We start from the raw sequence: 26,684 nt of genomic DNA, 5'->3' as shown, positions 1-26,684 counted from the left end.
ACACACAAACACACACACAAACACACACAAGTACATGTGGAATAAAGATGAATGCAGAAATACAAAAGTGCATGTTAACCGAGTCCGATATACTGACTGGTGCAGTATATGAGGTGTTACGACACTGCAAGAAACAGGCATTTTACACAAGCATTCAGCCAAATTTAATGGAAACTTTGAATATTGTCAACAACTTGACAGTCACATTTCTGCTTCTGTATCCCTATTCAAGCCGTCGCCATTCATCAGGAACATGTAAAGCCGCAATCTGCTTCAATATGAGACTTCTTCTAGAAGGAAGAAGGAAGATAGGGAGTTTTTGTCGCAGTGTGACTCTTCCTATGCACAATGTATCATCACAGGCTCCACATGGACTCAGATTGTCCCTCCTCTACCGCATGTGTGTGTCAGTATGTTTTGGGTAAGTGTGTGCGTCGTGTTGGAGCATGTGTGCAGGTACATCCACTTGGCGTCCGTGTCTGACTGAGCCACAGTGTGTGAGGCCTGACGCTAAGTCGACATGACAGAAGCAAATAATGTCTGCTCCCGTTATCTTCTCTCCCCCTCGGCCCCGCAGGAACCTTTTAAAGGGCCAAACACTGATGAAATCATACACACAAACCTACACACACACACAGGCATGAATAAAGCACTGATGAACACACCCACTGTGCATATGCATACTGTGTTACACAATACATACACAAACACAAATCTATAAATCAATGAGTTTTAAACGCATAGTGCGAAGTGAAGCACATTAAGCTTATGTAACCTTTTTTTTTAATTTGACAAATAATCTCCTGCACAAAGTCCTCCAATCTCAACACAAACATGCTCCAGCCCACATCACGCACTCTACGGTTTTAGTTCAATAAAAATGGGAAAAGTTTATGAGGTTTGAAAATAAAATACATCTATAATAAAAAGGACATCCATATGTTAGCATGAATAATAGCTGTGCCAACTCAAAGCTACACACACAAGTGCACAGGCACATACATTTGCACACATATGACCTACTTCCTATAGCTGTGACCCAAAAGACCACGACATCTCCTCCAGCACTTTTTTCCGTGTTGAAGCTCCATGTATTTCTAATATGAGGGCATAAACTTGTCTTCTTGTTCCACTCTGCATTGGAAAATCCAATAAAGACCTTTCCTTTTACCTCTTTTGGATTAGTAGTTAATTTATGATTTATTTGTTGTGTTTTATAAACCGCCATATTATTTCAATCAGAGCTTACAGCACAGTTTGTATTTATAACTTGGGCTCTAAAATGAGCCATTCCTATCACAGATGTTCATTTTTTCTGAGCAGGCTTCATACACTGTGTCAGCAAAGTTGGGTGTCCCAGAGGAAGTCACCTCCCAACCTGCCTTCTCCACTAATTGTAGCCATGCTCATCTAGGCGACACGAAGACTGCCCTGACACTACACATACACCTCCAGAATAGCTAACTCTTTTTCCTCTGTTTATTTACATAGCTGTGTACAGAACGCTGCATGGCCAGGCTCCAGCTTATATCAGAGAGCTGCTGAAGCCACATAACCCCAGCAGGACTCTGAGGTCATCTGATCAGGGTTTGCTGTTGGTGTCTCGTACCAGGCAGAAAAACTAAAGGAGACTGTGCCTCTGAAGTTGTTGCTCCTAAACTTTGGAACAGTCTCCTGCTGGAATGTAGAACTGTGGACATTGTTGACATTTTTCAAAAGCAGTTGAAGATCCATCAGGTTAGACTTGCCTTAGTTTAATTTATCAATGTCTGCTTTTATGTCGTTTGTCTGTATTTAATGCAACCTCTGTTTTACCCTTTAGTATTCCATTGTGAAGCACTTTGCGACCTCTGCTCTTGAAAGGTGCTATACAAATAAACTTTACTTACTGTGCAAATCTAAACTTTGGTCAGCACAGAACATGTTGGAATAAAAATGTGCTTCACTGATCCAAAGACATTGTATTGTGGAGAGAATAAGGATACTGGAGATGGCCTTTTTTATTTTAGTACACAATGCTGAAGTTAAATCCACAGACATTTCTGTACCTGTTGTGCCATTGGTGGTAATGATCAGTCAAGGCTTAAACTGTAGTTTTATGAACATGTACCTAAGACAAAAATGATTGTCCCCTGTAATAAGCAGTAAAGTTTCCATTACCTACAGAAGAGGAATCAAAAAGGATGTGACTACCTTTGGGTAACGATATGATTTCAGGTGTGGGAAGGAACAGAAAGATAGTTTTACTATTGTCTTTACAGTTTAGAATGTAATGTTAAAGTTACTTATGGCATCATTTTATTACAACTATCTGTGTGAAGGACAATTATATTCCCCGATGCAGACAAAGAAAAATCCAGATGTTTTCCAAATATTCTCAGAAACTAAAGCTAATATAAATAGAGACAAAACCACGTTGCCTTGGGCGCCGTTGGCCTAGTGGTCTAAGCGCGCCCCATGTACAAGGGCTATAGTCTTCGTCGCAGAGGTCATTGGTTTGACTCCCAGCCTTGACCATTTGCTGCACATCTTCACCGACTCTTTACTCCCTACATTTCCTGTCTCTCTTCAGCTGTCCTATCGATAAAGGCAAAAATGCTCAAAAATATCACTTTTAAATAAAAAAACATGTAGCCTAAGCAACAGTACCACAAGTTAAGTTACAGCTGTGATGAAGTCTCATGCCCTAATAAATGTTACATTCAGGTAAGCTTGATGTCAAAGAGTTGGACCATATCACTGTGTGTATATCAAGCGGCAACCTCCGGTCTCATACGATGAAGCCCATGCGGAAGTGTTATAAACTGCAATACATCGCGAATCCACTTGAGGCTGGCTGCAGAAACACCAGAAACCACATAGACACCAATTCAAAAAAGACGATCTTTGCAGCATTAATAAACATGTTTACAGCCTGGTTCAAAAAGCGGCTTGGCTACAGTAGCTAATTTCTCTATCGGCACACACTGTACGGTGGGTAAATTATTTTCTAACGTGACGGTTCAGAAGATATTATGTTACGAGTTTTTGCCCAAATAAGGACATGACTGACTTGACACCCGGACAGGAACACATAGCTGTTGGCTAGGAGGTTCAAACTCCGCCCCTTTGTGTCACACTCTGCCTGGTTGAGTTCCGCATTTCCAATATGGCTGCCGCCGTCGATTGGCTTCAAAACAGCGATCAGGAACAGATGGGTGACGTCACGGATACTACGTCCATATTTTATACAGTCTTTGGTATATATGGATATGCCCAAGAGCTTTTCAGGTTGTCCACTGCTTTGCCATTTGTAACAACAGAGCTCATGAAAGAGCTTAAATATGCTAATGTACTTTAGCTAAGGCCATTTCCTCATTTTGTCCTCCCATCCCTCTATAGAAGATGATCACATTATCCTGTTTAATGTGCAACAGATGATGTTCCCTTGTTTTTAATCTCGCAATCACTCTTGTGTGATCAGGATAAGCCTCCAGTGTCTATGGAAAACACAGGTTTCATATTAATTGATGGAACACTCCGGATGTTGTACTCATAATTCATGCAAAGTATCATGGGGGCCAGGTCTGAGGTAGATACTGATCATGTGGATTATAAGAGTGTAATTTGATGTAGTAGAAAATATGCCTCTTAAAGGGCAAATAACTGGTAAATACAACAAACTTGTATCTGTAAATGCTTGAACAGATATTGAAAATCTGAATAGGTCCCTGACATGCTGCTCTGAGTGTCTGCTCTTCCTAACCTCCACTCTTCTGGACCTTCCTAAGAGGCCGTGCCCTGTAGCAGGCTGCCCGTACCGATGCCTGTATGTATATACCCAGCTCTGAACCTGTCATCTCATATTCCTGCCTCCGCCTCCATCAACCTGCTTCCAGCCCAGCAACCAGCCAACCAACCAGTATAAGCCTGTTGCTAGGGTAACGGCTGTCTAGGGGATACTTCTTTTGTTTCTTGCACCTCCTTTCCTTCATCCCTCTTCTATTTCTTCCATACTCTCACTCTTTCTATCTCGTTCCCTGTGTCATCATTTGCCCATCAATGTGTCCATGTGCCTCTCAGTTGTCTGTCTTAACCCCTCTCCCCCTTTTATCTGTCTCTTCCTCGGTGCCTTCAGGACAGCTGGACGGTGCCCTCTGACTCAGAATGGTGAAGGAACAAGAACAAAAACGAAAAAGTGAGGTTTTCATGGTAAAATATCACAAAACTCTCTCTCTTCCACTGAAACTCATCTATAAGGAGCATCAAAACGCAGCATTGTCTTAGTCTTTCCATGTTCTTATGTGTAGACCTTCTCCTCTTTGATATATATTCATGCAGTTTTAAAGCTGTCAACACTTAACACTGGGCTAATACAGACAGTTTGTGCATCACCCTCACACCATTGGCATTTAAAGGCTCAGAGATAATGCTCGGTCAGCCCAGTGTGATCCTCTCTGCGTCTTCACTCAAGGGACTCGGCTGTGCGTGTGTGTCTGTGTAGTGTGGTGTGTGTGTATGTGCGTGTGTATGTGTGTATGTGTGTATGTGTGTTTGTGCGTGTGTGTGTGTGTGTGTGTGTGTGTGTGAGAGAGAGAGAGAGAGAGAGAGAGAGAGAGAGAGAGAGAGAGAGAGAGAGAGAGAGAGAGAGAGAGAGAGAGAGAGAGAGAGAGAGATTTCATGTGTGTTGATACTTAATGTGTGCATGAACTATGTGTAATGCACATATATCTTTGTTATAAACATGACTTACAAACGGGGTCACTTGGAATACAATTTAAATCAGGGGACCAACACGGCTCTGAGTTTCTGTTCCCCTGTCACAGTACGTAATGCAGCATGTCATGAAAGCTGCGTCTCATCCGCCATGCTTCTCAGAGCTGTACTTTTTATTGTGTGCTGCTCTCTGCTGGCCAAACAGCAGAATGTCACAGCGAGGTCCTTTTTTATTCTGACCTAACCAGAATCAGAGCAGCATGACATAACCAGCATTTGGAAAAGTGACTCTATTGCCCTTTCAGATATGCACAAAATATCCTGAAAAATTCCTGACATGATCTGGATGAGCTGCACATGTGAACAAAAACATGCCGCAAGTTGACTGTCCAGTGTTATGTCTCTATTTGTGCATTTGAACACGAAATGTTAGCTTTTTTGTTGTAATTGTGAAAAAGCCAATAACCAAAGTTTTAAAAAAAGGAAATCTACAATAACAAATGTAAATGAATCTATTTCCTATCTCTTTAAATGGTTATCAGACATAGACTGTATGAAAACAAGGACAACACTCCCCCAAAGTGAAGCCAAACATTTGAGCTCCCAGTGGTGACTAGGTCAGAAAAGCCTGCCTCCTCTATCCAAACAGTAGAAACATGGTTCAACTTTTAAAAAAAAAATGAAATACACTAACTTACGAGTCACTGAACTTTCTGTAATCATGACTTTCTGCTTCAAATCAGTATCTGTTCTGTTGTGAACTATACTGACCTGAGGGGTCGTTGATGTGCTAAGTTAAATGTGTGCTTTTGCTGCAGCTCCACCAGCCAAACCGCTTCTGTGGTTACCTTGATTTCAAAATATGTGACATCTTTTACATATGAAAAATATTAAAATGATCTGAGTTATTTGTATTTGCCATTTTACTGAATTTTATGGGCTTAGAACAACATAACAGCCTTTGGTAAAACCTCAGAACTGCACTGAAGTCAATAACAGGGCAACTGTGCCAATGTACCATGATCTGGGTGTGTTTGCCTTCTTGCAGTAGTCAATGCTCACACACCTTTTGAATCCATACTCTTCACTCTGACCTTTATACCCCATGTTTTGTGAACTATTATTTGGCTGTTTGTTCTTCATAAAACACACCAATGCATCTGTTTGCTTCATTGGAAACTAAAGCATCCCAGGTGTCTGACATTGGTCCAATAGTGCATGTGTGTTGTTTATATCTGTGTGTTGTTTATATCTCTGTGTGTGTGTGTGTGTGTGTGTGTGTGTGTGTGTGTGTGTGTGTGTGTGTGTGTGTGTGTGTGTGTGTGTGTGTGTGTGTGTGTGTGTGTGTGTGTGTGTGTGTGTGTCTCTGAACCCTTGTCTGTGAATGTCTATCATTCTTTTCCTCCTCTGTAGTGATGTGGGTGAAAACAAGGCTAAAGGTGAACATTGTTGAGCATCAGATTCTGACAAGATCAGTCTAAATGTACGACTGCAGTAAACAATGGCAGCATTTTATTATCTAATGCCATCTTCAAACATCAAAAGAGGTCACCTGTGAGGATGTTCTCCGCCATGACATGGACCTGCACCTCCAGTGAGTGCTTCGAGGTGTAAGTGATCTCAGCGGTGACATGGGTGACCTCGCCAATGAATACAGGAGACAGAAACTCTGTCTTCTCCACCCGAACTAGAGCAGCCACACCGCGATCCTGAGGAGAAGAAACAGCAATCCTTGAACTCATGCAGATGTCATCTGATACTGACTCACTCCCCACTCTCTCTCTCTCTCTCTCTCCCAATTTCTGCTCTATCCACTGTCCTATCCTTTCTTGTTAACAATAGATGTTTACAAAGGGTGGGCCAGATTTTGACATGATAATATATCATCCCCCTGATGTGCAACAGAATTATTATAACACTTTGGTCATGTATCAAAGTTTAATCTAAAAAATAATACACCACACTTAACAGATTTCTCTTTGGATTCAACTTGCTGTGTCACTACTTCATGTTTCCTAAGTGGTGCTAGGTAATGTTGATCCTGCATTTTGCATTCTTTAGTCAATCACATTGTATGACATTGTTCCTCATAGTTGGGCTGTGAAGACAGAGCGCAGTGATCGTTTTCGCATGCCATGAGCAGTATAGGCAAGAAAAACCACTGTCACCTTGTCAATGCTGTACAATGTACCCCCTCTCCCAATTATCTACAGTATGTTACCTGTAGCATACCTGTAGTAACGAGGGTGAGTCTCAGCAATTACACATGAAGCACATGGAGTAGTCTTCACCCTGATGAATCCAGAGCTTAATCACAGTCGACACATATCTAGTTCAGAAGCTTAAAGTTTAACTTTGTTTACTTTGGAGAGTTTCGGCATGTCTACAAACCCCCCAAGAATGAAAAAAATCCATTCTGCCCCTGTTTGATTTCTACACCTTTCTGTAAATGTGTCTAAAACGAGCCGTTTCAGACTTCCGTGTTTTTGTTACGTAACAACAATATCCGGTCTGTCACGGAGTCAGAGCTCGGAGCTTGTTCAGCCCATAGACTATATAAAATACAACTCAACCCTTCCTCCGTTTTTCATTACCTGCACAAATGTGTGCTTAATAAACACAAAGGTCGGTTTTACTCCCCACGTCTGCAGATTTGAAGATATAGTGGATGATTTTTATTTGTCATGGATAAGTGCTAGCGCTAGTTAGCATAGCTACATAGCTACATGTTCATAGCTGTAGCTGTGTACCAAGACACACGTCAACATACTGACAAATAAAACAACAAGAAACACTAAATCTGTGACCGATCCTTCAGAAAGGTCCTGCTGCCTTTCTGGCAGAGGTCGGTTTTACTCCCCACGTCTGCAGATTTGAAGATCTAGTGGATGATTTTTATTTATCATGGATAAGTGCTAGCGCTAGTTAGCATAGCCACATAGCTACATGTTCGTAGCTGTGTACCAAGACACACGTCAACATACTGATAAATAAAACAACAAGAAACACTAAATCTGTGACCAATCCTTCAGAAAGGTCCTGCTACAGGCGCCTCTCCGTCAGGATCAGATTCTGGATCAGATTCAGAGGGTTGAAGTAACGTGATCTGTGAGCAGCCGTGTATATTCAGCCAACATGTAAACATTAGATCAACGTGCTGGAGAGCCGAGACCACATCCACTTCCTGAGGGGGCGTGGTCAGAGAGAAAACAGAGTGTTCTGAGGAAGACTGAAGAAAGGGATTTTTCAGGCAGACCAAAATCTGATTTCAAAGTGTTTTTTTGAGCATAAACTTTAAAGACATGTTTTGGGGACCTCTTAGACCAATATATATTGATGAAAAAAGCGTGACATGTCACCTTTAATTTGGTTTTTATATTTCTCAAATGATTTGAAATTAAAAAAAGTTAATTAATTTTTCAATTCTAACTGTTCAATTTGTCTTCATGAAGCACATACTGTATGTGCTGCAGTACATGTAAATACATATTTAGTCATACATATCATGTGACTGTCTGAATGTCTTATCTGAACAGGACATAATAGTGAACACATTGTTGTAGCAAGTGAGATGACAATCAAATGATGATCATTCTGAATGTCAAAAGTCGGTTAAAGTTCACCAGGTAAAAAGTAACACCAGCACAGAGGAAAAACAAATCTGGGTGAAGCAATACTGAACAAAGACAAACATTAATTCATGACTGATGGGACTCAGAGCTCACATATAACATTGATGAGTGAGGTGGAATCAAAGTTTTCATATAATTAAGAATGTTTTATATCTAATCTATCATTTAAATATTAAAAACAAAAAAACATAGCTATATACTCTTAAGGTTATGATTAAAGGCAAAGATCATCACTTCATGGGAAGAGCGAGAGAATCTCTCTCTTTCAATTTTTTCTATTTGCCAATGTTGTTTCAAGTCTATTTTTTAACTGCAACATTTAATATTTGATCATTTGTAATGCACTCTGCTATCGAAATAAACCTGAGACTTATTGTTTTTCATAGGCAAGTCAAACAGTCATTAATCGCCAACAGTGGTATAATAGAAAAGTCTAAAGTAGGTGCTTAGTGTAGTTGTGGTCTCTTACCCCATTCTGTGTGTTGCAGTGTCGCGTGCTCACGATGCATCCTGCCTCCTCGATCATCTTGAGGATGATGCCCCCATGGACATTGCCAACAATGTTGGCATCATTTGGCCCCATGATCCTGCATTAAAGACAACATTAGTTAGCATCATGTCAGATCTAATTGGAGGATTACAACTTGTGCTACAAGACCTTTCTCTCTATCAGAGTTTTATTACATCCGGTGGGAATAATACTTCTGTTTCGGCTGTATGTTTTGTGTGTTTTTCCCTCCCCTCTTTTCTCTGTCATTGTATTCCCAGCAGGTGAATACACTGTGATGACAATGAGGTTCACCTAGCCTTGAAAAGTCCACTTCTGCCTATAGTGGAGGAGAGGCATTTGAGTTGGGGATTGCTGCCCGTCTGCCTGTCCTTCAGGGGATTTTCCTTGTATGCTTTTGTTATGTTAGAATTTTGTTGATCTTTGTTGAATAGTTAATTATTTCTGTCAGTTTATATAAAACCTCTACCAATCATTGAATGTGACAAACCTAACCTACACTACTCACTGAAAACTTCACTTTTTTCATATTATTATAATTATGAATAATCAAAGATAAAGAGTAAAATATCTTTGAGCTATGATTTCCCCTCAAACAGCAGCTGGTACTATGATGCTGATGTGCAGAAATGAGCCAAAATGTAAGAAAAGTTTAAAGCATGTGTAAAGCAGGTTTCAATGTTTGACAGCTTATCATATTTTCTGGCAAAAAAAAAAGCTAACATATGTAGGATTGTGCGTCTATAGAGTCTGGCACAAAGGAGGAAGTGTAGAAAGCTTCCCAACACTGATTTATAAAACGTGACAGAGTATTTTCAGAGTCAATGGTATGTTCCTTTGAGACAATCCCCAGCCCTCTGTGTCTACCTCATGACTGCACACGGTGTCATTATTACTGTCTGTACACGCGGTCATGTAAATCAGCTGTTTCCGAATTCTTCAGTGTGTCAGTTAAACTAGTTTTACCAGTTACAATCTAATCTGTTTACATACTCTGAGGTCACACACCACACAGGTATGTACAGACATCTGAGTACTCATCAGATGGTTAAACTTTATAGGAATGTGTGTGCGGGAGTGCATGTGTGTTGATTCAAAGCAAAGGTTTCCGTATCCTAACACCACTATTAATCCTCTATTTCACAAAAACTGGGTAATAATATTTAACAATATTGATATGGAATGGGTTTTTTTACTTACATCTTTAAAAGAAACATCTCAAGATCCACTTTAAGCAACTGGAAATGATTTATTTTCCTTTTTGTGATGAAAATCAGAGTACCAGTGACTTCCTCTTAATGAGGAGTCAGAGTTTAGAAATGCCGGGGATTTTAGAGTTGCAAAACATCAACAAAGCAGAAGCCTCAAACCAACAAAGTAGGCATGGTTTCACTCATTCTTACCATAAGACACACAAGTACCTCAGACTTGGATTAGTGTAGACAATGACAACAATACAGTAAAAAATCATATTGCTGTACCCTCGTGTGATTCATGTAGCCTATATGATGCTGTATTCTATAAAAGGACACTCACCTTAATATTACATCTATTATTTACATCAAAGCAACACCATTTTAAAATTGAAATGTTTAGCTATTTAAATAGTAGTAACACATGATGCAGCCTCAAAAATAGCCCAAGTTCAACAATTCTCATGAAACGGTGTGAGTGTTTGTGTGTGAGTCGCATTCATCAGAGATGAACTACCTGCTGAGTTGAACACTTTGCCCACTGAGTAACGCTTTGTAATCCAATTCATATCGCATCCGTCTGTTGGGAGGTCTAATACAAAGCATCTTCACTCTCTGACTGACTCTCTGTCTTTCTCAAACACGCTCCACTCCTAAATGATCCTTACTCTTACATCTGCTAAAATTTTAAAAGGCCCTGACGTTGCTGTAGTGAGTGACGTCATACAGTGTTAACATTGACCCCGCCTCCAACATCATGACTAGTCAGACTGGTTCCCAGCACACCCACTGATTAGTTAGTAATTAGTTAGTGGGAAGTGGTTTGCCAATACAATTTGTCACAACTAAATTTAAGAGCAGTAGATGAGAGACAGAACAACACTAAAAATACCTGACTAAGACTGTGAAAAAAAAAAGAATTCAGTGCAACAAAACCTGTCTTTAGACCAGTTTCACAAAAATACAGTTACAAGTTTTAGAAAGTACCCCTTCCAGTTAAACAAACCTGACCACACCTTTGAGGCCGCTGCTGTTCTAAAAGACAAGGAACTCAAATATAGTAAAAAGTTCAGGTGTTAGACTTAGACCAATAAACAGAGGCCTAGTATTCTACACAGCAATCCTGCACTCAGCTCCAACCCTCAGCCAATAACTGTTTGTCATCCCCACCTTCTTCTCCCACATTTCTGACTCTATCCACTGTCCTATTAAATAAGGCAAAGGTAGAAAACATAAGTACACAAAAAAGTGTGCAAACTAAATCACCCACCAAGCTCACATACTGAGATAAACATGCACCAGTTCATTATTTCTTAATTAAACAGGACAGTGACAATATTAAAATACAGTACAATCATTAACCTCAGCCAGGGGAGAAACTGTATATGTGAATTGTTTACAGTCATACAACAGCTAGCATTCAACTACCTCCCACCTCTTTCTATGAGAAATGATACCTTAATGTTAGCTTAAAATTTACTGACTGTTGCCAAACACAAAATAATATCCTTCTCACTCTCTTTTTTTTTTTATGTCATCCCAGCAGACAATAAACTTTTTATGTACACTTGTGTGTTAGTATGAATTTACCACAAAATCATGCTTTGTTGGCTTGTGATTCAACGGTACCACCTTCATATGTTAAAACAAAGACCAGCAGCTGTAATGGTTAGCTTACTTCATTCACATCACATAGTTGAAGTCTCAGTGGTTAGGCAGGTTAGTCATCAGCAGCAATATTGTATCCTTCATACAAGTACATTTAGATGACTTTGTTGGACCTAACTATTGCTCAATAATACAGTGGCTGATTTCTCATGCTAGCTGTTATCTGAGGGTAGTAACTGAATTATCTTTTGTTCCCTCTTTAAATACTACACACTGCTCCTATCAATGCTACACACCGTACCTTTAAATACTAAACGTTGTACTGTTAAGAACTACGCACTGCACATTCAAAAATTACACACTGTACCTTTAAATACTACACACTGTACCTTTAAATACTATGCAATGCACCTTACAATTATACACACTGTAAGTTTCAATACTACACACTACTCCATTGAATAATACACACTGTATCTTTAAATACTACACACCGTACCTTTAAATACTACACACTGCACCTTTAAATTCTATAGGCTACACTGTATCTTTAAATACTACACACTGCACCTTTAAATACTACACACTGCACCTTTAAAAACTACACACTGCACGTTTAAAAACTACACACTGTACCTTTAAATACTAAACACTGTACCTTTAAATACTACGCAATGCACCTTAAAATTATACACACTGTAAGTTTCAATACTATACACTGCTCCATTGAATAATACACACTGTATCTTTAAATACTAGACACTGCACCTTTAAATACTACACACTGCACCTTTAAATTCTAAAGGCTACACTGTATCTTTAAATACTACACACTGCACTTTTAAATACTACGCACTGCACCTTTAAATTCTATAGGCTTCACTGTACCTTTAAATACTACACACTGCTCCTTTGAATAATACATACTGTATCTTTAAATACTACGTACTGCACCTTTAAATACTACACACTGCACCTTTAAATATGCCTACTACACACTACTCCTTTCAATACTACACACTCTACCTTTAAATACTATGAACTGCTCCTTTAAATACTACACACTCTATCTTTACTACATACTGCACCTTGAAATACTACACACTGCACCTTTAGACACTACACACTGCACCTTCTGACACTACACACTGCACCTTCTGACACTACACACTGCTCCTTTGAATGCAACACACTGTACCATTAATTACTACACACTGCTCCTTTAGACACTACACACTGCACCTTCTGACACTACACACTGCTCCTTTTAATGCAACACACTGTACCATTAATTACTCCACACTGCTCCTTTAAATACTACACACTACACCTTTAGACACTATGCACTGCACCTTTAAATACTACACACTACACCTTTAGACACTATGCACTGCACCTTTAAATACTACACACTGCCCCTTTAGACACTATGCACTGCACCTTTAAATACTGCACACTGTACCTTTTGACACTACACACTGCTCCTTTGAATGCAACACACTGTACCTTTAACTTTTAAAGTATATCTGTGGTTCTCCTCTGTCCTATCCATGATATCCAGATCATGGTACTTCAAATTGTGAACTTTCACTGGTTTACTGAATTTGGTCTTTTCAGTTGCTGATCTATTGAGAGGCATTGAAATGATAAACTTATGGAACTAGAATGACCAATTCCCTAAGTTTGTAAACGTCAGTGTATGCAACTTCCTTTCTATTACTACATCCAACCCTGAGCATGATAGCAAAGTCAAATGATCACTGTGTAAATATTATAAAAAACAGTAAGTTCTTGTATTAGCACAGTTCTTTTTACCTGAGTAACTGATCATGTACTTATTGTTTTTTTTATTAATGCTTGTACCTTAGTTCAAGTAATATTAGTGACGTGTTTTCCTATTGTAGAAAGTCTTACCATGCAGACAGAGCTGTTATCTGACAAAGCTGTACAGCTCCCCCTACTGTTGAGCAGCTGCACAGCAATATCTGCAAACTGCAGGAATATGAAACCTATTCATTGCAAATGTATTTCAATGAGTCATTTCCACTGCACTAGCTGTGCAACCTTTGAAACCGCTACTTCCTTTGTATTCTTATTGCTCTTTCTCTGACTGTAATGTTAGGGGGGGATAACAACAAGGAAGCAGCTGGCTAATAGCACATTGCGGATAAACTACTAACAAAAGCCAATATGCCCAAGCTTTCGCAATGAAATACAACTTTTCTGTTAGTTTTGGTGAAGTGTTGGCGACCATGATGAGTCCTATTTAAGCGAGTCAGTAATGTGCTAATCGTAGTGAGGTCATAACATCCGACATGCTAATAGGCACTCTGCACCTCTGCCGGCAGCATAGGCGAGATAAAAACGTGTCGTTTGATAGGCCAGACGTAAACTAATGTCATTTTACTGATAACCAGCAGACTTCAGACTGTGTGCATTCAGACTATACTCTACTGAGTATAACTGTGGGACACGAAGCGGATTATCTGACTGAGGGAAGAAGCGATGACGCTGGTAGCCTCGCTTTCCTCGTCACTTGTCGACCACCAGCACGTTCTTAACACACGAGGTTTCCTCTCCCTTTATGTTTCCTATTAAACGTCCTTCTCTATGGTCCTACCTGCATAATTGAAGTGTGGATGCTGCCTCACGCGTCCGCGCCGGTACCGACATTGTGACGATGAGGATGCGGAGGTCTCGGGGTTTGTAGATCTCGTATTGCAGCGAGATCTGAGTGATGTGACGGGAAACCAGACCTCTCCAGCGTCCGCCAGCAGCCGTGGTCACAGTTTCTGTCAGAAATGAGTCATCTGTCAGAAATATTCACATGAACTCTAAAATATATTTTATGTAACGTGGTCACGTTTTTTTTTTTAACAGTTCATACAGCGTGTCTGTAACAAGAGGAGCCTTTATTGCAGCCCTATTCAATTAGCGGCCCGAAAGCAACCCTCGAGTGGCCCGAAAGCAACTGCCGTGTGATTGTGACTTGGGTCCGGCAAGAAAAAACTGTGCACACTATGTTTGTTGATTATATGCACTGAAGTTGTGACTGTCTCAGATGGGACCAAATATGGACAGGGACAAACTGTGTTTTTTGTTCTGAAAGTTGCTGTTAAGCAAGTTACTTTTTTATGCACTTTCAGATGTGATCAAAACAAAACAGGGTGTTCCTAATATGCACTTTGTTTTTTTTTTGTTCATATGCACCTGAACATGTGCTTGTATTTACCTGTCAAAATGTGTTGAAGTTATGTGTTTGATATGTAAAATTTAAAGAAGCAGTATTTCAGCATAGGTTTAGTTTAAGTACTGCTCTTTTATTGTGTTTACGCCCCTTTGGTTGTGGCAATATGTTAATAAACATCCAGTGTGTCTGTTATCTTATCTATTCGTTTTTCTTTTAAATGGTTAACTTAGTTAACAGCTCACTATCTGCTAAAAATGTCCGGTCCAGCTCATGTACTTAGTCAGATTGTTTTTTATGATATATGCTGCTGACCTCTTGGCCAGGTTACCCTTGTGAAAGAGATCCTGATCTCAATGGATTGTTTACCTGTTTAAATAAAGGTTAATAGAAAAAAAAAATGTAATCCGGCCAGACCAAATATTTAATTGAATAGCCCTGCTTTATTGGATACAGTCAACATAATAACTAGAGGTTGGCTGGGATGGAGTGGCCTCTGCCTCTAGGTTGCCGACATGGGGACGAGAAAGGGCGACGAGGATAGAAACCAGAGCAGATTCATCACCTGCATCCGTCGGAAGAGGGCAGCAGAGACCGCGTTTACTTTACTGCATAATCCACACAGGCGCAGTATTTCATGTCACCTGTTATAGGCGCATTTGACCATTGACCACACAGTCAAATCCGGAGCAGTGTTTAACGGTTCATACTTCTGGCCTATATGTGCTGGACAGATGGGTTGCACAGTTGTTGTTTTTTTGTTGATAGAACAAAGAGATTTTCTGTGTGAACAGCAGAACATATTTGCTGCACCAAAGCAGGTGCCACTGTCCTTATTTTTCATATAAACCAAGTTACAACTATACAGCCTATAAACAGTTTTCTTTGGGTTTTCTTTCTGTAATTTGCGCCATAATTCTATAGGCTACCATTATGCTCCGTGTGAGGCTGTGTTATATTTATTGTCGGTGTCTATTTTTTGTCTCTTTAACACAGGGCACATTGTGTAATGTTCCGTGTCTTTCCTTGAAGTGTTTTAGGCTGTGAAATATTCGACATTATGCGTCAGGCTATGTTCTGATGAATGACCAAAAAACGTAACAAAGAACAAGACAAGATTTAACCACGAAAATGCAGTTTATTCATTTTTATATAATAACATATGTACAACATTTGCTGGAAATAGCAAAAATCAATCACACCTCAACAGAGATACTGATACAGACATATAACATGTCTACAAGTTCCATCTGCACAGAATGAAATGTTCTGTGCAAATTCATACATAATGACCCTTTGGGTCTTACAGGGCTGTTTCAACGGCCCTTATTACTTAGTCCGCGAAGATGACTAAATATTTAACCGATACATACATGCAGATTTAAAGAAATACGACTATCTGAATATATCAAATGATACAGGACAACAGACTCGTGCGCGATAATGTAAGTATATAATACTCAACCGATACGATTTAACGATGAATTCTAGCTTTTCATCAACAATAAGAAGCGGTGAATCACTGTGAATATTTACAAGTGATGCAGTTTAGACATGTAACCTACATGTGAAACACTTTGCAGTCTTTCAAATACTGTCGGAAGACTCGGACCCTGAAGAAATCTACCAGGGTCTCCACATGGGTGCGCCCGCAGCCTGCGGTACTGGCTGCGCGCTGCTGGGATTCACAGCGCTGCTGCTTTCCAGTCTGGAGCTGAAGCTTGATTTCAGGTTTTGAAGTCTCTTCTGTATCTGAGGGAAGGCCTTGGAGCTGTGGGCACAGCATTTCAGGCAAGTTGGTGTGATGGTGGCGGGCGTGGAACGCTGGATGAATTCGTTCACCCGCTTGCACGCGTCCTGATCCAGGCTCGTTTTGGGGAGCAGAGCGGAGACGCGCTGGATGCAGGCTTTGTAACCATCTCTGTAGTTATCTGCGAAAATCGAAAAGGAAATGAAATGTTATGTTCGTGCTTCTAAAGGAGTAAGGCTCACATTTTCATGAATTTGGAGTGTTAGACAGGCAGAACCATAACTCACCTTTGTTGTTAACAGGGGGAATGTCGCTGAGGAACCTCACAGTCATTTCTAAGATGTCGGCTTTCTCAAGCTTAGAATAGCGAGTTTTCTGCAAAAAAATAATAACAAAAACAATGTCAAACACGTGCAATCAAATGCCTTAACTTCAGCACATCTGAAAAAGTTATTTCTGCATGAATTAAAACCCTTAAAACAACTTACATCTCTGCCTGTGAGGGGAAGGATCAGATTTTTCAAATGGTCAAGGCTGTCGTTGATACGGGCGCGTCTTCTTTTTTCCATCAAAGGTTTCATAGTCTGAAAGAAAAAATAAACAATTTAGAATTCATTCAATCCACCAAGTGTAGAAAAGCCGAGTAAATATCAAAGATAACGAAGCAAAAGTAAATCAATTCGCTTACCTTTCGGAGCTCAAGAGCCTCTTTTCTTTTGGCCACAGTAAGCCTTGGAGCAAAGGACTGGAGAGATTCACATGTCATATTTGGAGACATTTTCTGCGTCTTCTTTGTGCTAGAGAAGTGTTTAGAACACAAGTCAGCGAAGATGTGCCTCTAACGGCCACGGGCTGCGGTATATATGCAGGTCCGTGGCGTCGGTTTTCGTGCGTCATGGATACGCCCCCAAGCGCATGCAACGATTTGGAGTGGCCAAATATATGATGAAAACAACACAAAACCATTAAATTTGGGAAGATAACCATCTGTCCTTTCCACTAATCCATGCGTGACTACTGCAGAGCGTGTCTGCATTATGATCCATCAAACAAAAACTGTCCAGAAGCTCCAAAAAATATGGGCACAGACGCTTAAAGTTTGGACGCTCCGAATACTCATTCACCAAATACGACGTCTACAAGCGTTGTATTTTATATTACATTTAAAAGCACACACTAAGGTTATTTTTTAATATAGCGGATGGAAAATGTTCGTAAAATGCAAGGCGCATGTGATTAGCCTACTGCTGATAGTTACGCGGGTAATTACGCACCGCTCTTTGTTGGCTTGGAATGAAAGGAGAGATACTTGTTTATTTATTCCTTATCTTGTGAAGCATAACAAACTAGACCTACATTAAAACGAGTTTTTGAACAAAAATAAATGATTACATTGTGAAGAATTGTCAGCCTGCTAGTTGCCTCATGCTGTATAATGTCGACAATTTGACCTTGCCTATATTTAAAGCTTTATTTTTTTTTAATTACAAAAGCTATAGTTAAGTTTGATACAATATATTAAATTAGACATGATCTTAAAATAAATGTATACACTTGGAACAACAAGGTGCAATACATACATCACTGGCATAGGGGTCAGGCTTGCGTGTATGGAAAATTGCACAGAGATACAGACTCTTTCTCAAATCTCATACCCAAGCCACGCTACTTTCAAATAACATCTGCTCTTACATTTTGACAACAATAGTTTTGCATATGACGTTTTTCTGCTGTTTCTGCCCAGGGGGAGTCTCTACCTGTAGGCTGTATACTATGCTGCTGCCAACGCCTCACGCAGGGCGGTGGGGGCAGGAAAACAGAGGGAGGGTGAGAGTGCATGTGCTTTAGTGACAATAGCCAGATTCAAATAAGAATAGAAAAAGATCATGGGCTTTGCCTTATTGGTGATGTTAATTTTAAAAGTTTTATATGTAGACTTGGAGAGTTTAATAACCTATCATCGTGCTCTCGTGGTGGGTAAAAGTAAAACTTTGGGCAGAATTATGACTCTCCTAATTGAACAAAAACCAGAAAGACATGACAGCCCATCAAATACCACTGCACTCAGGGGAACCACGCGCGCCGCACGCGCCACAGTGACCAGATGGCTGTCTGTTACCGAGCCTTCAACCCCACCTCCCCAACTCCATCCATCGGCCCCCCACCCCCCACACGCCCCACCTGCTCTGCACCAGCATCCTATAGAGCCTGTCTCCCTGTCTCACCATGGACCCATGCATCTCTCGTCCATACGCACGCTCACACACACACTGTATTGCATGATCTACTTTTTTTTTTGTAACTTCACGCGCACGACACATGATCTCGACGCAGTTTTAGCGTGGGTACCCCATCTGTAAGTGTCTCATGGGTTCAACTGAAACAAACCATCCTCCCCCCCCTGTTTGGAAACTATGCTGCATTTGTCTATATCAGCTTGTCTCCAGGATATTTTGGCGTCCAAGCTATCATGATATGCTTTTTTATCAATATTGTATGGTGATGACGAAACACAAAGCGCAATCTGTTGATAGAAATTGAGATATTGGTCTAGCAGAGCAGAATGTCTGTCTTTGTGAAAAAACGCTATAATTTAAATCGTATAGCGTATAATATCAAATTCACACACCTGAAAAACACACACTGAGGCGTCTTTATAAGCATACAGCTGAACTTTTATCCTGATATGGTGACAACGACCCTGCACAGAATTTAAAATAAAAACATGTTTAATAAATAGGAATGAAATCACCACCAAGGAAGTCTGAGTTATAAATGTTTCAGTGAAAATGGAATATGAATGTTTGCAACAAATTATTTGGGGTTTGGTTAAAAAAAAGTTTCAACATTTTTAACTTTCAAGAGACACATTCAACATTGGTAGGATGTGAGGACCATTATGTAGACATTGTATTGTTTTGTTTTTTTACATCAACGAAGCGATGCACTAACCAAAGACTAGAAGGCACACTTGCTGCACGCGCCCCTCTCCGCCCCTCTGGGATGCAGGGAGGATGGAGAGGGTGGGGGTTGGGCGGAGGTGCACTTCTTCTCCGTTCCACTCTTACGGTTAGAGTCCTCTTTTGTCTTTTAGAGCAAATTCAGCGTCGGTAACCCATCTGTGCTGGCCGGATAACAGGGAGCCTTTGTCTGAAAATGTTTCGACACTTCATGGGAATTAAGAATCACACGCGGACTGATGGGGGAGGATCAGCAAACGGGACTTCTGTCTGACACCTGAACTTTTGCAGCAACGTGATGCGAGCAGAGGGAAAGCGGCTGCTTCTGTGTTTTTCCCAGCTACACAATAGTTTACGTAAGATATCCCGATAAAGCAACTGTGAGCTGAGCTTGATCGACTTATTGAACATTATCAGGTCTAAAGTGCTCAAATTACCAACTGAAAACACTAGATTTCTGGAACGCGTAATGGCAGCAATTTTACGCAGTGCTCTTGTTGAAACAAAATGCCCTATTCTATTGTCTTCAGTGCCAAGCCACAAGCCAGGCATCACTCATTGAGCTTGGGTCGTATAGTGGCGTCGTTATGCCTCCATGATATTGAAGCCACTCTTCTCCTCTATAAAGATCTGTTACTGTTGTATTTTGTCTCAGAAGTAATTGAAACATTCAGAAAACTGCGCAATGCAATTGCAAATACGTTCATATCGAATGTGAAGGAAGCTTAAAGTAACGCATTTGAGCAAAGTATCCAACTGCATGTCTGTTTCAGAAGGGTGTGTAGGTTGCAGCAGCAAACTGTCTTTTGTTTTAACTGCAGCTTCCACGAGAGCCACTCATCCCATCTCCTGACAGAAAACATTCAGTTTTCTCAGTTTTTAAACTTGATCAATATACCATCATGGTCCAGCTGGAAATGTGTTATAACTAATCTTATTCAAAGTACAATCAGAAGCCAAAACATGCAAATACATTTGACCCCATTGAAACTTATATAAAAAATATTGCAACAAGATCACCATTTCCCAGGATTGAGGGAATGGCCAAAATAAAAAAGAAGCAAATATTCTCAACCAATCAATCAATCAGTCAATCTTTATTTATATAGGGACAAATCTTAACAAACGTTATCCCAAGATGTTTTACAAAAAGAGCAGGTCTAGACCATACTATGTTCTATTATTAACAAGGACCCAACATCAAGGCAGGATAAGATCCAGACCCATTTTACAGACAGGACTCTGTCTTATCTCATCTTAATCCACCATGAGTAGGGCACTTTGCAGTATTTAGCAAGTTACAGCAGCAAGGAAAAACGTTCTTTTTACATGCAGAAACCTCAAGCAGAACCAGACAGCCATAGACAGTCATCTCCCCCAACCGAGTTGGGGTTGGAAAGAGGGATGGAAGAGAATAAGAAAGAGATGATAGTGGTAAGACAGATAGCAGTAGCTTTAGCAGCTGGAGTCTGGGATGTCCACGACAACGATCCAGAGTAACCTACGAGAAAAGAGAGCTCAAGGACACTCAGAAAGATCTATGATTTTGTGTATTAAACACCAGGCTTCAAAAACTGCAGCTCCTGCAACTCTCATAATGTCAGTAGGAGCTTTCAATTTACCACATATTCTCTTAAATGCCTGCTTTCACATATCTCCAGTCTCAAGAGATATCTTTAAATATATTTTTCTTTGTCTCAGGCCAAGTTGAAATAACTCTGATGATGTTCTCATGTCTCAGTTCACTGAGTTGGACACCAGATATTTGAACTCTATTACAACCCCTGTGTTGTAACTTGTATTCATAAAAGCCAAAATATTTACAGTATTGGCCATTAATATTGGTAATGATTGTTGCTGCTGTTGGCTCTATTGTATGTCATTGACAGCAAATCACAGAATAAAATGTGTTTTCTGTTTAAAAAAGTACAAACGTAGGAAGACGGCAAGTACTACTCACCCATATTTTAAGTATTGAATATTAATTTTCATATTTGAATGTCTTGGTGTTTTTTACAATTCGAAAATATATATTCAAATTTAGAATGTTATTTGACAGCCCTGGCAGTTTTCAGGTTGTTTTTGAAGGTATTCTTAATGGATTGTGCTGTTTAGTTTCTCAAATGTAACTAGTCTGGTTAGATACCAACAACCAAGCAACCAACAGCATTTAATGTCTAAACTAGAAAAGACCAACCTACACTGAATGTAGTCTGGAGGGATAGTAATCTGGGGCCTGGATAGATGTAACTTAGCAAAAGAGATTTTTTACTGGTGTGTGTGTGTGCATGTGTGTTTTTGCTGAAGGCTTATTCGTTCTGTCTTGAGGATGTTGAGGCCGAGGAGGCAATCAGGGAGCAGACGACACTGGTAATCTTCCTCATAAAGAAGGAAGGTGCAGAACCCACAGATCCCCTGGAAGATGTTGGAATAATCATAGAAGGAGTGGAAGTGCTTCATGATCTTGGTAACACTGCAAGTGCACTCGCCATTTTATTTGGCCTCATGTACTCATTGGACTTGAGCTACCCAACAACCCTGATGTACACATTTAAGGTTCTACAAAAACTTGTGATGGAACTGATTGGCACCCACCTCTCAACAAAGGCTCAAGTGCTAAAAAAACAAACTGTTTGAATGAACAATTTAGACAAGACATGACAAGTGGAGTGTGGAGCATCAAATACCTTTTTGTGGAACGCAAAAGAGGCACAGAGGAACGCTTGGAGCAGGGGTTTTATCCCAAATCATTTAACAGAAAATAAATATTTTTGGATGTGCAGGTTGAACTGATATACTTAGAAATGGAATGGTCTTAGTTTCAAATGATTAATGTCTGAATATGTTTTAACAGAATTTCAAAATGTTCTCAAAAGAGAGAGAATGATGGTAAACTATGAGAGAGGCTGTATTTTGTTAGATCAGGGGTAAATAACAGTTTGTCTTTCTCTCCATTTCACTGCAATTGGAGTGAATTGGAGGGCAGTAAGAGATATATTGAGGGTTGTGGCAACAATATGAGGGTGAGAGAAACCTTAAGAGTGACATATGCAGTAAAGGTGTGAGAACATAGAGCAACAGTCACAGGCACCAAATTAACGTCCAGATTTTAAGTTACTGTTTGTGATCTATTTAGCATAACATGTTGATATAAACACGTAGCCCTGTGTTGAAAATGTTCATTCCCTTGCTAAATGTGTTGCAGTCCCGGAGTTTTTCTATATTTGTTTTGTATTGTCAAATTAACAAAACTGCACACTAGGATTTTGTTTACACTGCTGAAGTGGCAAGGAGAAAAAAGGCAATTTGTTTACTTTATTATTAATTTATTCTATTTTTTTGAGTATTTCCGACGTGGCATATAACATTGGCGCACCTTTTTATGTAGATAGTTTGAAATTATCTATATTTTGAAAATTCTTGATTTTTTTTATTCATTTAAAAGTTACAATTGGATTACATTTTACAAACTAAAATTTTCAGCTATAAAATATTTCATTTTACAGTTTTTTGTTAAAAAAAAAAAGTTCATATTTAGCTTCTCTGTGTTGGGGTGGTACAGGTCCCGTAAGTTTCAAATTTCTTTCAATTTCCTTTAATTTGGCATGTCTGTAAAATGTAGTGGTGGACAGAGATATATTTTATGATATAAAGTGAAATAACTGCAGAAGAATACCACCATCATACCATTTACACATTTTTATTTAGAAACAAGGGACATACAAAATCTTGAGATGCTGAGAAATGCTTTCTCAGAGAACAGTTCTACAAGGTAATCGAATCGTGTGTACCATTTAGTCATACAAGTTCAAGGTTTTAAACGTGTGGAAGTTCAGCTGATGGTTGTTATAGAGTTGAAAGGTAAGGCTGGCAATTTTCAATATTTTTTTTCTTCCATCCATCCATCCATCCATCCATCCATCCATCCATCCATCCATCCACCCATCCATCCATCCATCTTCTTCCCTGTATCCGGGTCTGGGTCGCGGGGGCAGCAGCCTCAGCAGGGAAGCCCAGACACTCCTCTCCCCGGCCACTTCCACCAGCTCTTCTGGGAGGATACCGAGGCGCTCCCAGGCCAGCTGAGAGATATGATCTCGCCAGCGTGTCCTGGGCCTTCCCCGTGGCCTCCTCCCAGACGGACATGCTCGAAACACCTCTCAAGGGAGATGCTCGGGAGGCATCCTGACCACCTCATCTGGCTCCCCTCGATCCAGAGGAGCAGCGGCTCTACTTTGAGCCTCTCCCGGATGTCTGAGCTCCTAACCCTATCTCTAAGGCCGAGCCCAGCCACCCTGCGGAGAAAGCTCATTTCGGCCGCTTGTATTCGCAATCTCGTTCTTTCGGTCACTACCCACAGCTCATGACCATAGGTGAGGGCTGGAACGTAGATTGACCGGTAAATTGAGAGCTTTGCCTTCTGGCTCAGTTCCCTCTTCACCACAACAGACAGGTACAGCCTCCGCATCACTGCAGACACCGCCCCGATCCGTCTGTCAATCTCGCGCTCCCTCTTCCCCTCACTCGTGAACAAGACCCCAAGATACTTAAACTCCTCCGCCTGGGGTAAAAACTCTCCTCCGACCCCGAGAGGGCAAGCCACCCTTTTCCGACTTAGCACCATGGCCTCAGACTTGGAGGTGCTGATCCTCATCCCTGCTGCTTCACACTCCGCAAACCGTCCCAGTGCAAGCTGGAGGTCACTGTTCATTGAAGCCAATAGAACAACATCATCTGTAAAGAGCAGAGATGGAATCCCAAGGCCACCGAACCGGACACCCTCTGCCACTTGGCTGTGCCTAAAAATTCTGTCCATAAAAGTTATGAACAGAACCGGTGACAAAGGGCAGCCCCCGTGGAGTCCAACCCCAACTGGGAACGATTTTGACTTACTGCCGGCAATGCAAACCAAACTCTGGGTCCGACAATACAGAGACCGAATGGCCCGTAGCAACAGGCCATCCACTCCATATTCCCGGGGGGCCCCCCAAAGGATACCTCGGGGGACACGGTCTTAAGCCTTCTCCAAATCCACAAAGCACATGTGGACTGGTTGGGCAAACTCCTATGCCCCCTCCAGCACCCTCCCGAGGGTGTAGAGCTAGTCCAGTGTTCCACGGTCAGGACGAAAACCGCATTGTTCCTCCTGCATCCGAGGTTCAACCAACAGCCGGACTCTCCTCTCCAGCACCCTAGAGTAGACTTTTCCAGGGAGGCTGAGGAGTGTGATCCCCCTATAGTTGGAACACACCCTCTGGTCCCCCTTCTTGAAAAGGGGAACCACCACACCCGTCTGCCACTCCAGAGGCACAGTCCCCTATGTCCATGCTGCCTTACTGAAGAGAGCAACCGAGCTTGTTCCCTGTTCAATATTTATCTAGAAGTAAACTCTTAGCTTACAAAACTGTAAGCAGAATAACAGAAGAGTGCTCTCACTATATAAGAACTATGTAGGTATAAAACCAGAAACTAAGTAGTAAAAAAGTCAACAAATATCACACATCGAACATTTCTCTTTTGGTGAACACTCAGCTTCTGCACTGCATGCAGAAAAGTATTAAAACATTGATCCAAACCGAGTGTCTCTTGCAGCACATGGCATTGTAAAGGTTGGTCACTCCAATGACTATAAGGGGTTTCCTGTGCATTTGTGCAGGGGCCATACTTACATCTAGTTGTATCAACAAGGAAATCTATGTGGCCTGAACTACTCTGGCTGGACTGATTAGTTGGACACTATTTTACTTGATGTTTCAATTAAAACTGACATTTAAGTTGAACTGACTTGAGAAAGTGAGCTGAGGTAACTAAAACCTAAAATCCCTTTTTACAGTGTAGAGATGGTAGAGAGCAAGATGGTAGGCATTCTTTCTTTCTTTCTTTATTCAGATCCCCATTAGCTGCCACTAACGCAGCAGCTACTCTTCCTGGGGTCCACAATTATTAGAGTGCAACTTTATCAGGATATCTTGGGATAATATGAAATAAATCCTTTCAAATGACCTAACAAAAGTGAACAAAAAGTGTGAAAGACAGTGAAAGAAGTGTGTCACTTTTTTGAAAACAATATCCAGTTTTTGACTTTTGGAATATAAAAACTGAAAAATGTTTTTTCTGAAGTAAATGAGAGAACGTGAGTGGGCTCCCTTTACATGCACGAAGCTTGTTCCAGCAGTCCCAGACAATTGCATCTAACATTGATGTGAAGTTTACCATGATTCTTTCAGACACTGATTTCTTCTTTAAAGGACCTGACTGCAACTTGCAATGCAGTCAGATCTGTAAACTGTGATCAGGAAAATCAACATTTTCCACAGACCAATTTATCTATGCTCAAATAACATTTCATCCAGGGAGCCTCTGCTTTTGGGTCACTCTAGCTAGCTCCTTTTTCTCCCTGGCTGAATCCTCCATATGCCTGAACATCCCCCCACCCCACCCCCACTTCCCTCCACTGTCTAGTGGCAGAAGCTCTGCTGGGGCAGAGGCTGCTGGTTTGTTGAATATGCAATTGTAGTTGGTCTGACATTGATCTCTATGTAGCACCAGTTTCTTTCAAGAGATTACGATTTTTTTCAATTACTTGTTTGGGTTACAGGGTAGCTTTGCAACTAGTGATCAGTTTTCAGGTAAAAAAAAGAATATTGAACAACAAATCAACCATTGGCTAAATGTCTGATCTACTTTGTGTTTTTAGGTTGAGGCAGATATTTGGGCTGCACAGTGGTGCAGTGGTTGGAGCCCTTGCCTGCCCAGCATGATAGGAATCCCAAAATCTATGTGGAGTTTCCATGTTCTCTCTTGGTACACCGGCTTCCTCCCACAGTCGAACAACATGCTTTTTAGGTGAACTGGTAACTCTAAATTGTCAGTGTTTATGAATGCTTCAATGTCTCTACATGTAAACCCTGTGATAGGCTGACCACCTGTCCAGGGTGTACCCCACCTCTCCCCCAGTGACAGCTGGGATGGGCTCCCTCTCAGTTTTTGGGGTTGATAGCAGTAACGTGATAACTGTTTCAGATGAGTTGCTGTACTCCTGCTGTAACAATAACTGTTGCCCTGTGGGTTTATATGATATAAATTGTGGGATCTCAGATGTCCCATTTGGACCAGAAAACTGCCCCATAAAAGATACAAAATCTTGACTC

At 40.7% G+C, this 26,684-nt stretch overlaps 2 protein-coding genes across 3 annotated transcripts in view; both read right to left on the bottom strand.

Annotated features, from left to right (window-relative positions):
- acot7 (acyl-CoA thioesterase 7) overlaps nucleotides 1-14,435 on the bottom strand; it is a 66,805-nt gene extending 52,370 nt beyond the window's left edge. Inside the window, exons 1-3 of one of the 2 annotated variants that reach the window (XM_034695383.1) lie at nucleotides 14,257-14,435; nucleotides 8,797-8,914; nucleotides 6,248-6,404 (exon numbers count right to left, since the gene is read on the bottom strand). In XM_034695383.1, coding sequence (XP_034551274.1) covers nucleotides 6,248-6,404; nucleotides 8,797-8,914; nucleotides 14,257-14,309 — 328 coding nt within the window. In that variant the 5' untranslated portion in view covers nucleotides 14,310-14,435. Of the gene's footprint in view, nucleotides 1-6,247; nucleotides 6,405-8,796; nucleotides 8,915-10,035; nucleotides 10,117-14,256 lie in introns of those variants that run through there. The other variant, XM_034695385.1, reaches the window with a different exon arrangement.
- Nucleotides 14,436-15,965: 1,530 nt separating this feature from the next.
- Nucleotides 15,966-17,448, bottom strand: LOC117821251 (transcription factor HES-2-like). Its single transcript, XM_034695406.1, has 4 exons — nucleotides 17,262-17,448; nucleotides 17,062-17,157; nucleotides 16,861-16,948; nucleotides 15,966-16,754 (listed from the first exon to the last, which is right to left on the bottom strand). The coding sequence occupies exons 1-4, from the start codon at nucleotides 17,349-17,351 to the stop codon at nucleotides 16,447-16,449; spliced, it is 582 nt and encodes a 193-aa protein (XP_034551297.1). The 5' UTR covers nucleotides 17,352-17,448; the 3' UTR covers nucleotides 15,966-16,446.
- Nucleotides 17,449-26,684: the final 9,236 nt, after the last annotated feature.

This window comes from Notolabrus celidotus, chromosome 11 (genome assembly GCF_009762535.1).
Source record: "Notolabrus celidotus isolate fNotCel1 chromosome 11, fNotCel1.pri, whole genome shotgun sequence".
Classification (NCBI taxonomy): domain Eukaryota; kingdom Metazoa; phylum Chordata; class Actinopteri; order Labriformes; family Labridae; genus Notolabrus; species Notolabrus celidotus.
Note: the sequence above shows the minus strand (reverse complement) of the source record. Positions and strands in the feature narration are given on the sequence as shown.